This window comes from Loxodonta africana, chromosome 3, assembly GCF_030014295.1.
Source record: "Loxodonta africana isolate mLoxAfr1 chromosome 3, mLoxAfr1.hap2, whole genome shotgun sequence".
NCBI classification, from domain to species: Eukaryota; Metazoa; Chordata; class Mammalia; order Proboscidea; family Elephantidae; genus Loxodonta; species Loxodonta africana.
Genome location: NC_087344.1, coordinates 11,563,308 through 11,578,123, shown reverse-complemented (window position 1 = coordinate 11,578,123; position 14,816 = coordinate 11,563,308). Strand labels below are relative to the sequence as shown.

The 14,816-nt window shown below is 48.0% G+C and overlaps 1 protein-coding gene across 14 annotated transcripts in view; it reads right to left on the bottom strand.

Moving 5' to 3' along the window:
• Positions 1-14,816, bottom strand: part of ARHGEF18 (Rho/Rac guanine nucleotide exchange factor 18) — a 121,822-nt gene that overhangs the window by 28,134 nt on the left and 78,872 nt on the right. For all 14 annotated transcript variants that reach the window (XM_064280462.1, XM_064280465.1, XM_064280459.1 and 11 more), the window contains 3 exons: positions 1,848-1,989; positions 533-645; positions 253-393 (listed from right to left, as the gene is read on the bottom strand). In XM_064280462.1, the coding sequence (XP_064136532.1) occupies positions 253-393; positions 533-645; positions 1,848-1,989 (396 nt within the window). The remainder of the gene's footprint in view (positions 1-252; positions 394-532; positions 646-1,847; positions 1,990-14,816) is intronic.

Here is a 14,816-nt window from a genome sequence, read left to right as displayed (position 1 = left end):
AGGATGTGTCTCAGGGTCACCATGTGTGGGTGGAGACAAACAGGTCATCGCAAGTCACACCTGGGCCACAACCACCCAGCAGAGATGTGTTCTCACAAAGCTGCTCCCACCATACCCTGGTGGAGGCTGGCGGATGGCAATGTGGTCTTGGGAGGGGGCGTCAGTAGTGGGATCCAGGAGTCCAGGTGGAATTAGCAAAAAGAAAGCAAAGCAGTCACAGGAAGGCAGGCGTGGTGGCACAGGGACTCTTACCATACACAACATCCTGTCTTTTCACCACCTCTCGCTTTTGTTTCTTCATGTATGCCAGGTCGACGGACAGGCTCCAGGACTCAGCCTCGAACTCGTGGGCATCTGACTCGATCTCACTCCTCAGCGAGGCAGTGTATGGATCTGTGTGAAGAACCCAGGCCTGCTGCCCTGCATGGGCCTCCCCACCACCCCACCCAGGGACATGTTTTCACTGGTCCCCATACTTCCCACTGTGGTTGGGGACCCTCTGAAATCCATGGAAGGAGAGAGGCGTTTGTACCTTCCACAAAAACAGACTCAGCATTCGAAGATGTAAACGAGAGGGAGTCGTCAACTGCCTGCTTGAATTTTGACAACCCGGAGTCGGTGTCATCCATCTCTCCTGTAACTGATCTAAAGAAAAATCACGAAAACGATCATTTCAGAACGTTAAATCGTGCACATGCACAAACCCCACTGTACCAAAGATACCAGACTGTCACTCAATCTGATTACATACTGGTGAAAGTTTTCCGGATTTCAGCATAAACATTACCTCCTCATGGGTAAGTTTTGAAAATTAAGAGACTATTCTGTCCATAAAAACATCAGGACTTCTTCCATCAGAACTAACTGAAATGTTCAGGAACATTCTAAGGGTGCAGTAACTGTAGGCCTCCTTTACCAACGCTGGAATCCCAGGTGGTGCAAACAGTTAATGTGCTCGGCTGCTAACTGAAAGTCTGGGGGTTCGAGTCTACCCAGAGGCACCTCAGAAGAAAGGCCTGGCAACCTACTTCCGAGAAATCAGCCACTGAAAACCCTGCGGAGCACAGTTCTACTGTGACATGCATGAGGTCACCATGAGTCAGGATGACCCGATGGCAGCTGGTTCCTTCCTGACTACTGGAGCCCAAGGAAGCCCCTGGAATTCTTTCTAACAATAGCTAAGTGGACCAGCCTCATGGTTGGGTGTGGGAGGATAGTCTTTCTTTTTTAATTGCTGTAAAAATACATAAACACAACATCTGCCAACGCAATGTTTTTCACGGGTACAATTTAGTGGTATCAACCATGTGAATCAGTAATTTTTGCCAAATTTTCCATTACTACTATCAGTAACTCAAGGCTGGTCCTTTCTCAGTGGAAAAAGGCAGTCCACCAGCTCCTTTTCTCAGCAACCGTCATTGTAAGGATCTCGGCAATTACATCAGGTCTCTGCACCAGTGTGGTGTTCTGCCCAGACTGCTGGGTGCGATATTAAGCACACCATCTCAAAGTCCCTGCACAGGCAGGAAGGGTCCAGGCAATGGGGTGCAATCTCTGTGGCACCCTCAGCGGGACTCGGGCACTGTCCTGGACACACGGAGACACTCCACCCGAGGGACAAGTGCAAGAACATTCTGGACGGGTGTGAAACAGCAGCGTGCTGGCTCCCAGTGGGTGAAGCACACCCGCAACGCATCGCTTTGGAAAAAAGGAGAAGGGGTAAATCTCAGAGACAAGTGCTAATGGGCATCTCACCGCTCGGCACAGGGGGGCAGCGTGTCAACAGCTCCCAGGGGACGGGGGTGCCTCTTGGCCTGCATTAGCGACAGAGAAGAGAAGCGGCTTACCCGAGTCGCACCCCTGTTCCAGCCGGGCTCAGTGCTGGCGGTGCAGCCCCCTTCTGCGGGACCGTCATGCCGACCTTTCTGGGCAGGATCGGGCTGTCATCGGGGGACAGGAGGGTGCCCCGCGGGCGCTCCTTCATCGAGGCTGCGACGGAGGCAAACACAGAGTTGGTGCTCAGAAAGTTCGCGGGGTAGCGGAGGGTGCCCGCCTGGAAGTCCCTCTCAGGCCGCGGCCGCAGCACAGACAGGACCTTGGAGGTCAGCAGCTCGTTATCTAAAAAGACCTTCTCGTTCCATTTCCGAGGAAAAGAGCCATAGAAGGACAGCTCAGGGCGGCCCGGAAGCCTGCCGCTCCTGTCGCTGCCTTTGGGGTGTGTGTTCCCCATGTTCACACTCGGGGCGCTGAGGCGCCGCCGCCTCGCGCTGTTTTTATACCTGCGGTGTGATCCTTCTAGAAATGTAAAGCTGCGTCTTCCCTTACCGTATTGGCTCAGTCGGCGGGTCTGGAGGGCAGGAAATTGGTCCCCACTGGGTGACTGCTTGGGTGGAAATTGCAGCTTTTTTTCCTTCGGTCAAATGTAAAAACCTACACCTCTCAGTCCTCACAGGCAGTAAAAGGCAGAAAGCAGTTGCCGTTCGCTATAAATCATCTACTATCGTGAAATAAGGAGGTCTGCACCTGCCGGGGTTCCTGCCAATGCTGTATAAGCGATCCTAATTAATCTATGATCTGATGTCAGGATGACTCAAAGACCCAAGGACCACGGCAGGCACAGCGTCCAACCGCACACTGCACTGTGCACAGCCCTCTAAGTAGCATTTTATCACCCAAGTGGGCGAGGGGCTTTTATTCCATCACGTGCAGTAAGTGATCACCAATCTCCCGTGCACCAGGTGCTCCAAAGGTTTGTTTTCACTCACCTGCACATTAACCTAGGAGTCCCTGGGTGGTGCAAATGGTTACTGCGCTTGGCTGCTAACCGAGGGGTTGGGGGTTTGAGTCCACCCAGAGGCCCCTCGGAAGAAAGGCTTGGCGCTCTACTTCCAAGAAACCAGCCATTGAAAACCCTACGGAGCACAACTGTGCTCTGACACACACGGGGTCAACAGGAGTCAGAACTGACGGCAGCTGGCGGTGATGGTGGTAGCTCATTAAACTGAGAATTTGGATTGTAGGTTGTCTGTTGTTGTTGGGCGCCGTCGAGTCGATTTGCACTCATAGAGACCTCATGTAACAGAGGAGAACTGCCCCATAAGGTTTCCTAGGCTGTAATCTCTCCAGAGCTGATCGCTGGGTCTCTCTCCCACGGAGGCGCTGGCGGGTTCAAACTGCCAACCTCTCAGCAGCCGAGCGCTTAGCCATTGTGCCCCCAGGGCTCCTTGCAGCATGCCTGTACCCACTAATTATCTTTCCTACAGAGGAAAGAATACAACCCTTAGAAAGCTAAGGACTATTAGAGGCTGAGCTTTTCACTCCTAGTTGAAAAGTCAGCTATTTAAACTGAACCTAATTGAGATGGACTGCTAGGCTAATTTATTCTCAAGGTGAAAACCCCATCTGGAAACTCTGCTCCTGGCAATGACAAACAGTGGCATTAAGAAGAAATCTGGAAGTCCCTGGGTGGTGCAGATGGTTAAGCGCTCGACTACTAACAGAAAGGTCGGCGGTTTGAACCCAACCAGGGGCGCCTCTGAAGAAGGGCCTGGCCATCTGCTTCTGAAAGGTCACGGCCTTGAAAACACTATGCAGCAGTTCTGCTCTGCACACACGGGGTTGCCATGAGTCGGAGTCTACCCGACGGCAGCTAACAACAACAACAACATCATTTCCCAAAGGGCAATTGCTACTAAAAAGAAATCTGTGTGGTGGCCTCCCTGGCCCGCTCCTGAGTCCCCAGGACACCCACCCGGCGGCTTCTCCACACGGGGCCAGCCTCGCCTATCCCAGAGGGCGATGCACGTCGCGCAGGAGCCTTTCTGGGGGTTGACATTCAGTGTTCCGTGTGCATTTCAATATAGGTGGAAATTTAGGGTGATTGGGAGTGTGCTAGCGGGGTACATGTCAGAGGGAACTTCCGGCAGAGGAGTCGTGGAGAATGCTGACACCTATGTGGGATGACACGGCCGTGATTTCATGTGTTCTCCAAGCTGTCTTTTTTTTATAACTGTGGTGAGAATATACACAACAGAACACTCGCCAACTCAACAATTTCTACGTGCGTGACTGATTACATTCTTCATGTCGTGCAAACCCTAGCCCTATCCTTCTCCAGCGTATTCTACCACCGTCAACAGAAACTCAGCGCCCCCCAAGCAGCGACCCTCCCTGCCACTACTGGTAACCACTAATGCGCTTTGGTTTCTACACCGAAAACCAAACCCGTTGCCGTCGAGTCGATTCCAACTACTAGCGACCCTGTAAGACACAGTAGAGCTGCCCCATGAGGTTCCCAAGGAGCGGCTGGTGGATTCAAACTGCCGACCTTTTGGTTAGCAGCTGAGCTCTTAACCACTGTGCCACCAGGGCTCCTTGGTTTCTATGCTTGCCTATTTCATGTAAGTGGGATCCTACACTCTTTGTCCTTTTGTGACTGACTTATTTTGCTCAGCATGGTATTTTCGAAGTCCATCCACGTTGTGGTGTGCGTGAGAACTTCATTTCTCTTTATGGCTAACATTCCACTGTGTGTACAGACCACATTCTGCTTATCCATTCATCTGTTGATGGACATTTTGGCTGTTGCCACCTGTTGGCTGTTGTGAAAAGTGCTGCAGTGAACACTGGTGTACCAGTTTGTTTGAGTTCCTGGCTTCACTTCTTCTGGGTATGAGCTACACCTTCTTTAACACAGCTCAACACGATGAAGGTTCTTCTTTCCCAGTGAACTCCAACTCCCTCGTGCTGTGATAATAAGGGGCTAACAATCACTATGAAGATGTCATTCCTACACAAATGGCCCTCTACAAAGACAGAAGTCACAAGTTGAGACCTCCACAGTGCACTGCCACCATTTCCTGCCTTTTGACACCACACCAACCCCTGCCTGGGCAATTACGACCTAAACATGCAAACACGGGGCACGTGCTGATAACGAATCAGCGTCCTGGCCAACTGTGCCTGCTGACCAACGTCTTGCCCAAAGTTGAATGAGTTCTGAGTTAAGCAAAGAGTCCACAGAAGAAAAAAACCAAAACCAAGCCCACTGCCGTCGAGTCGATTCCGACTCAGAGAGACCCTATAGGACAGAGTAGAACTGTCCCATAGAGTTTCCAAGGAGCGGCTGGTGGATTTGAACTGCCGACCTTTTGGTTAGCAGACAGGAGAAAAAGTGAGCACAAATACCATTCAAGAATCAAAGAAACACTGAGTCCAACGAATTCAATAAGCCATCACGAACACTCAACCCATGATCACAGACTAATGTCTTCACTGGTGACTTGGAGTCCCCGGGTGGCACCAACGTTGAACACGCTCAACTGCTAACTGAAAGGCTGGAGGTTCCAGTCCGCTCAGAGGCGCCTTGGACAAAAGGCTTGGTGATCTATTTCTGAAAAACCAGCCAATGAAACATTGCAGAGCTCAGTTCTTTTTTTTTTAATTGTACTTTAGATGAAGGTTTATAGAACAAACTAGCTCCTCATTATACACACACAGTTTTACGACATCGGTTAACAACCCCACGACATGTCAGCACTCTCCCTTCTCAACCTTGGGTTCCCAATCCCCAGCTTTCTTGTCCCTTCCTGCCTTCTCGTTCTTGACCCTGGGCTGGTGTGCCCCTTTAGCCTCGTTTTGTTTTATGGCCCTGTCTAATCTTTGGCTGAAGGGTGAAACTCAGGAGTGACTTCATTACTGAGCTAAAAAGGTGTCCAGGGGCCATACTCTCGGGGTTTCTGCAGTCTCTGTCAGGCCAGTAAGTCTAGTCTTTTTTTTGTGAGTTAGAATTTTGTTGCACATATTTCTCCAGCTCTGTCCGGGACCCTCTATTGTGATCCCTGTCAGAGCAGTCGGTGGTGGTAGCCAGGCACCACCTAGCTGTGCTGGACTCAGTCTGGTGGAGGCTGTGGTAGTTGTGGTCCATTAGTCCTTTGGACTAATCTTCCCCTTGTGTCTTTAGTTTTCTTCATTCTCCCTTGCTCCCAATAGGGTAGGACCAGTGGAGTATCTTAGATGGCCGCTCACAAGCTTTTAAGACCCCAGATACTACTCACCAAAGCAGAACGTACAACTTTTCTTTATAATCTGTTATGTCACCATGAGTCGGAACCGGCTCGACAGCAACGGGTCAGGGCTGGGGGAGATTGGGGTGGGTGACCGCTAAGGGGTACGGGATTTCTTTTTGGGGTTCTAAAATTTATAGTGGTGACGTGTGCATACAATGAATGCCATTGAACTGTGCATTTTAAATGGTGAGTGGTATGCTACATGGATTATAGCTTAATAAAGCTGTTACACAGAGTCATCTTTCTGCAGGAGGGGAACAAGACATTTGATCTGTAGTTCAACGTGCTGTACGCGTTGGACAGGGGTATTTGTCTTGCCATCGTATTTTCCCGCACCCGACAGCCACAGAAGGACAGGCCTGTGGTGGCGTGGCATGCAGATCCATTGTCACCGTGTGGAACTCAGCACAGTGCTGCCTAGCACTGCCTGCCCAGCCAAGAAGCCTCCAGAGCCTAATTAGCACTGTCTGGCCACCGCTGAGATGGACCATCGATCGGCGGGTGCCTGGTCTGTGGCAGCCAGCTGGGTGCCACAGAGCTGTTTCTACAAGGGGACCAAGGAGAGACGGGGACAAAAATCAGACGCCAATGGTGAAAAGGGAAAAAGTCCTTTGCCCTACAGGAAAAAAAAAAAAAATGTGCCCTGTTCCTAGCAACAAACACAGACAGCAGCAGCCTGCTCTCACGAGGATTTTTTTTTTTTTACTTGTTGGGTCTTGGTTTCTCGAACTAAAGAGAAGTCCCTGAGAGCCAATTAGACAATTAAGCTTATGTGACATTGTCACGATCCTATTCGCATTACTTTACCCGGACAAAGGATCTCTGGGTGGGGCAGACGGTTAACACTCTCAGCTGCTGACCACCCAGGCTTGAGCCTACCCAGAGGCACCTTGGAAGAAAGGTCTGGTGACCTACTTCTGAATATTCTGACACTGGAAACTCTAAGGAGCACAGTTCTACTCCAACACACGTGGGGTTACCATGAGTTGGCTCAACTTGAAGGCAACTGTCAATGTTTTTAAACAAAAGACCCCACAAGACAGAGTTCAGATTTACAGGGGCTATTTTTCTAGTACAGTTTTGATCCCTGGGTGCGTACTGATCACAATACTTTAAGTCACCGGCTTTTTTCCTCTGCTACAGAAGTACAACCCTATCAACTCTTGCACAAATCCTAAGGGCCCACAAGGAACTTATATCAGCGAGATTTAAAAGTTACCAACGTGCTGAAAGCAACTTTAGAGATTTTTGTATAAATATTAAGTGACCATCTTAATCGATTTTAAATCCTTCGTAGTCTACAAGAGGCTCTGGGTGGTGCAAACAGCAAACAGTGAACATGCTCAGCTGCTAATCAAAAGGTTGGTGGTTCAAGTCCACCTGGAGGCACCTCGGAAGAAAGGCCTGGGAACTGACTTCCAAAAAATCACCCACTGAAAACCCTAGGGAGCACAATTCTAGTCTGACACACATGGGGTCACCATGAGTTGGAATCAACCTGACGGCAACCTTTTTTGTCATTGTCTAGAAGTACACTGGTTACTAGAAAGTTCTTGTAAGCAAGAATTTCACATTATAAATTGCAGGTTCCTGCTGCCTCTCAATGGTAAAGCAACCGAAAAGATCTTTAAAGGCAGCTGGGCCCTGGTAGGAAGGTCCCCGCAGTCTTCTGAAAAAGGCCACGATAGAAAAAAAGCAGACAGGTACCCTAGCATCTGAAGGCAGGAATGGCCTTCCCACCGCAGAGCAGTCTCGAAAGTTCGGCCTCAGAAAGAACTAGACGTCATCTCTGACTTAGCTGGGCTTTGTCCCCTGCCCCCGTTCTTTGTTTCAGGGAAGATTTTTCTCTCAGGCTGAGAGAGCCGCCTAGCTCTGGAGAGTTCTAGCAAGCACTAGCTATAGGCAAGTGTTCAAGAGACAATTAAGAAAAGCTGAAGCAAAATGAAATTTTCAGTTCACAGCTCCTGCCTTTTCAGCTGCCTGAGAATAGACTCAATCGATGACAAGTCAGTTCATTGATTTCTCTGTCCTGCTTCATTTTGATGTCGCACAGCAAGAAGGGATAAAATAAAATAAAAATATAGGAGAGAAAAAACAAAAAAAAAACCTAAACCCTTAAACTCACGCCTCAGGGGACCAAAGGAGTTGGGGAGAGCATCCTGCAGTTTAGAAGGTAAGTTTAAGGCAGAAAGAGTATGTTTCCCAAACCTGGTATTATTCAATAAAAAGTACAAGTCTCCACCCCGCCACAGGTCAAACTCAGCAAACGCCACTTTAAACATTCGTGGTATTCCTCCTTACTGCGTATGGGTGAACGTGGAAAACGAAGAAAATGTAAAAAGGTATAAAGATAAAAATAATCCATAATTCCGGAAAAAAAAAAGCTGCCATTGAGTTGACTCCAACTCACGGTGACCCCATGTGTGTTAAGTGTAGAACTGTGCTCCGTAGGGTTTTCAATGGCTGCTTTTTTGGGAAGTAGATTGCCAGGCCTTTCTTCCAAGTTGCCTCTGGGTAGATGTGAACCTCCAACTTCTTGGTTAGCAGTAAAATGCTTAACCGTTTGCGTCACCTAGGGAGCCTCCTGTCTCTGTAACCACTAATAAGCTTTGGTCTCTCTGCATTTTCCTATTCTAGATAATTTCATGTAAGTGAGATTGCACAATACTTGTCCTTGTTTGACTGACCTATTTCACTCGGCATGTTTTCAAGGTTCATCCATGTTGTAGAGGTATCAGGACTTCATTTCTCTTTATGGCTGAGTTCTGTATTATCTTTGCGACTTTTTGGTAATCTACAATTATTCCAAAATAAAATGTTTGTTAAAAATTAAACACAGACTCAAGACGTCACACAGGAAACTCAGGGGACAGTGCATTTACGTTAACGTGGGAGGAATAACGTGGGAGAACAGGAGGGCAAGGGTGGCTGCACAACTCAAAGAATGTAATCAACGTCACTGAACTGTACATGTAGAAATTGATGAACTGGTGTATGTTCTGCTGTGTATACTCTCAACAACAACAAAAATTTAAAACAAGGAAAAAAGAGTTAAATGCAAGATGAACTGAGGCTTGTTAAAAACAAAAAGGATAATTTTTAAAAAGTAGTGTGTGTGTGTGTGTGTGTGTGTGTGTGGTGGTGGTGGGGGAGTTCTGAGTTATGTTGGGGGCCAAAAGAACAAGAAGAGGCCAGGGCCCTGCTGGGGCAGAGGGAGTGGGTCACACATAACTCCGATCACTCGGGGACTGGGAGCGTGCCCACAGCACTCCACTTATCACAGAGGAAACGAGGCTCCTTAGCAGCAATTTGCAAGGAGCCCTAGTGGCAAACAGTTAAGTGCTTGGCTGCTAACCAAAAGGTCAATGGTTTGAGCCCACCCAGAGGCTCCGGGGGAGAAAGACCTGGCAATCTGCTCTCATAAAGATTACAGCCTAGAAAACCCCGTGGGGCAGTTCCACTCTGTCACATGTGGTCACTACGAGTGACAGCACCTAACAACAACGTATGGCTGGATATGTTTACAGTTACAATTACAGTGAACATACAAAAGGGTTTGCATTTTTCATGTTGCTACATGGTTTTCATAGGGTCGCTAAGAGTCGGAATGGACTCAACGGCACTGTGTTTAGGTTTTGGTACATGGTTTTCATATCGCTTTAATCATTTCCCTGTTGTTAGATATTAAATGTGTTCCAATCTCACACACAGTCTCAGAGACAGAATGACAGAGGCAAAGGTTAGAAATGCTTTCTGATTTTAGATAAAGCCACCCAGTGCCGTCGAGTCGATTTCGACTCATAGTGACCCTAGAAGACAGAGTAGAACTGCCCTGTAGAGTTTCCAAGGAGAGCCTGGCGGATTAGAACTGCCGACCTTTTGTTAGCAGCTATAGCACTTAACCACTACGCCACCAGGGTTTCCTGATTTTAGATAGACGCCACCAAACTGCTTTTCCAAAGGACTGTACCAATAAGTAGAACCTTGTGGAAAAAACATACACATAAGGAAAGAAAAATCTGGAAGTGATTCAACATCATAGCAACTAATTACAACTGCATGAGATTATGGGTGTTTTTCCTCAGTTTCCTACTTGGCAAATTTCCTGTAATGGTCATAGGACTTTTGTGATTAAAAAAAAAAAGTTAACATTAGGGGAAACTGGGTCAAGGGTATATGGGAACTCTCTGTGCAATCTTTTTAACTCTTCTGTAAACATAAAATCATTTCAAAATTAAAAGTTAAAAAAAAAAAAGCTCAATGAGCATGGTAACAACTTCCGATGCCACCAAAAGCCAACAGTGTGGCAGCTTTCACAGGGCCTGCTTCTACCAGGTTATATACCAGGTGCAGGAGAATTAACTCTGACTCACAGTGACCCCATGTGTGTTTCAGAGTAGGACTATGCTCCACAGGGCTTTCAATGGCTGATTTTTCAGAAGTAGATCGCCAGCCCTTTCTTCCAAGGCACCTCTGGGGGTGGGAGGGACTTGAACCTCCAACCTCTTGGTTAGCAGCTGAGCACTTCAACTGTCTATATCACCCAGGGACTTCGGTTTCTTCTTCTCCAAGTGTGGAGAGGTAAAAATGGGGGCATTTTGCTACATGGTGGTCCTCTTCCAAAACACAGGCTTTGGAGTCGGGTGCAAGTGAGCTGGAAGCTGGACTCCGTCACATGCTATCACTAGCTTTGTGGTCTCGGCCAGTTCCTTAGTCCCTCTGAGACTGTCCAGTTACCTGGGCAAAAGCAAAAAACAGCACTGTCATGGGTGGAATTGTGTCCTCCAAAGTAGGTGTTGAATTTCTAGCCATTGTACCATGGATATGATCCTGCCTGGAAATAGGGGGTTTCTTTTGTTATGTTAATGAAGTCATACCGGTCCTAAACCTAATTGCTTCTAAGTTATAAAAAGCAGAACAGACACAAACAGAAGACAGACAGCATGTGGGAACTGTCCACAAGCCAAGGAGCCAAGTAACCAAGGAACACCAGAGTTACCAACAAGGAAGGAATCAACAGAGCCGAGATCCTGATTTGGACTTTTAGCCTCCAGAACTGTGAGAAAATCAATTCAGTTCTTTAAATCTACTCCCTTGTGGTATCTGTGTTACAGCAGCACTAGAAAACGAAGACATGCGCCTACCTCTTCGGAGGATTAAACGAGCAAATAAACCTGAAGAGTTTAGAACACTGTAAGGGGTCAACTATTAGCTCCCTCATGCCTACCTCAAATATCTAAACACCTAACTAAACAAACAGCTGACAGGGTGTTCCTGAGAGGAGACAAGACCAAGTGACTAGTCAGAATGCACTAAACCCCACAAAGAGGGCATCGGTGATTCAGTGGCAGAATTCTCCCCTTCCATGCAGGAGACTCCGGTTTGATTCCCAGTCAGGGCACGGCAGGCACAGCCACCACCTGTCTGTCAGTGGAGGCTTGAGCGTTGCTAGGATGCTGAACTTCCAGATGAAGACAGACTCGGAAGAAAGGCCTGGCTCTCTACTTGCGAAAATCAACCAAGGAAAGCTCTACGGATCACAAAGGGCCGATCTGCAAACAATCAAGAAGATGGAGCAGGAACGGGCAGTATTTCCTTTTGTTGTCCATGGAGTTGCTGTGAGTCGGGGGCCAACTCGATGGCAGCTAACACCTACAAGCCCTAGAAGCTGGGGGAGACTGGAGGAACCGTGGCTTTGCGACTTGTACCACATCCCTGTGCAGGCAGTCACTGCTGCTGATGGGCTGTGTGCCCCATTCCCCAAAGTCATTTACACGCCAGTGTTCACTGCAGGGCTTTTCACAACAGCCAGAAGGTGGAAACAACCAAAAGGTCCATCAACAGATGACAGGATGAACAAAACGTGGTACATACACACCACGGAACGTTACTCAGCCGTAAAGAGAAACGACGTCCTGACGCATGCTGCAACATGGATGAACCTTGAAAACACCACGCTGAGTGAAATGAGTCAGTCACCAAAGGACAAAAACTGTATGACCTCACTTACATGAAATAAGCAAATATACAGAAAACAAATATTATTAGTGGTTACCAGGGGTGGGAGGGGGAAAGGGGGGGCATTTGCTTAAGGGGCACAGAGTTCATGTCAATGGTGGTGGAATGATTTGGAAAAGGAGAGCATGAATGGGTACACGACTTCAAGGAGGTAATCAATGTCATGGAATTATACATGTGGAACTGCTGAGATGGTGTATGTTCTGTTATGTGTATTTTCACACCACACACACACAAGTCACATACAAATGTGTTTAGAAAACTTACAACACATTTTGCTGTGGGAATGATGGTGTCTGGGTGACACCTGCCTCCTGCCCTGGAGGAGCCCAGGTGACCACGAAGCTGGGAGCCACCGGAGGAGGATGCTGGGCAGTGGGTGGCATCCACACTGGGCCATGGAGTATGCGTATGAGTCATCAGGGGAGGGGCAGGAAGGGGGAAGCCATTCCAGGGAGAAAACAGTGGATGGGGCAGAGGTGGACACGAGGTAACAGCATGTTGAGGCGGTGGGAGTTAAAGTCCAGGGGTGCTGTGTGGGGGTACTGGGAGTCAGGAGGGAAAAGCATGGCCAGGGAAAAAGATCAAAAGGCAGGCTGGGGTAGAGTGACTCCTAGCCACCCTACAGGACAGAGCAGAACTGCCCCACAGGGTTTCCAAGGCAGTAAATCTTTGCGGAAGCAGAAAGCCACATCTTCCTCCCACAGAGTGGCTGGTGGGTTCGAACCACCCACCTTTTGGTGAGCAGCCAAATGCTTTAACCACTGTGCCACGATAAGTCGGAATCAACTCGGCAGTGGGTTTGGTTTTTTTTTTGTGGTGGGGGGTAGAGTGTGCAGCATCTATATGTCCCCCTAAGGCACTATTACATGCTTTGGGCATGTTGTCAGGAGGGATCAGTCCCTGCAGAAGGACATCACGCTTGGTAAAGTACAGGCTCAGCGGAAAAGAGGAACACCTTCAACAAGGTAGACTGACACAGTGGCTGCAGTGATGGGCTCAAACGTGCAACGATTATGAGGATGGTGCTGGACCGGGCAGTGTTTTGTTCTGTTGTGCACGGGGTTGCTATGAGTCAGAACCCACCCGACGGCACCTAACAACAACAACAACAAGGCACTATTAAGTCCCTGGGTGGCGCAAATGGTTTGTGCTTGACTACTAACCTAATCTTAGAAGTGAGGACGGCGAGGCTTTGTCTCATGCACTGTGGGCATGTTATCAGGAGGGACCAGTCCCTAGAGAAGGACATCATACTTGGTAAAGTAGAGGGTCAGCGAAAAAGAGGAAACCCCTCAACGAGATGGACTGGCACCGTGGCTGCAACAACTGTGAGGGTGGTGCAGGACCAGGCAGTGTTTTGTCACTATGAATCAGAACTGACTCGGCTGCATCTAATGACAACAACTAACCCGAAGGCTGGTGGCTAAAACCTAGCCAGCGGCATCTTAGAAGAAAGGCCTGGTGATCTGCTTCTGGAAAGATTACGGCCAAGGCCTTCCTTAAAAAGCTAGAAATAAACACCATATGATCCAGCAACCCCACTCCTAGGTATATATCCTAGAGACATAACAGCCGTCACATCATGAATAGACACGTGCACACCCGTGTTCACTGCAGCATTATTTACAATAGCAAGAAGATGGAAACAACCTAAGTGTTCGTGAATGGACGAATGGGTTAACAAACTGTGGTGCGTACATATAACGGAATACTACACGATAAAGGAGTAACGACGAATTCGTTAAACATCTCACAACATGAGTGAATTTGGAGGACAGTATGCTGAATAAAATAAGCCAATCACAAAAGGACAAATGTTGCATGAGACCACTATTACAAAAAGGCAAAAAAAGGCTTACACGAGATGAAAAGGCAGAGGGGGACAGAAGCTGGCTGAATGGGCACGGGGAATACAGGGTGGAGAGGAAGGGTGTGCCGTCTCATTAGGGGGACAGCAACTAGGGGCACATACCCACTGCCGTCAGTACAATAAAAAAAAAAAAATTCACACACCAAAACTTCAGAAAAAGAAAGGGCTTACACGCAGAAAGAAACATTCTCTGATGCTTACCAGGAATGGAGGAGCAGGGAGGGAGAATCAACAAAGTTTTTAGTAGATACATGTTAATATCGGTGAAGAGAAAGACAATAGGGGGGAAGTCAGCACAATGGAACCAAGACAAAGGGAGACACTGAGGGGTACGCAGGAATAAAGGGCAACCACAGTAAATGCTGTAACATATACGATCCTGAAACAACAGTAATAACAAACAGCAACTCACGAGAGAATACGTATTTAGATATGTATGTTAAATAGGTATGGGAACTCGTACCAGGATACACCCGTGTGCTTATATAGGTACGGCTGTGGATATTTCTACATACTATTTGAAAGTGCAACATGCAAATTCATATATATAATAGAGCACACAGGGGGCACAGTTATGGGAACTTCTTAGACATAACCAAACACCTCCCAGGACTGAGCTACTGGGCTTGAAGGCTAAGGACCACAGTCTTGGGGGTCACCTAGGTCAACTGGCATAACGCAGCTCATAAAGATAACATTTGGCATTCTAGTCTGGTGAGTAGCATCCAGGGTCTTAAAAACACGTGTGCAACCATCTATGATGCCACTATTGATCTTTTTCTGTTTGGGGCAAAAGAGAATGAAGGTAACTGAAGACTTGAGGACGCAATTAGTCCAAGGGACTAAGGGCCCACATG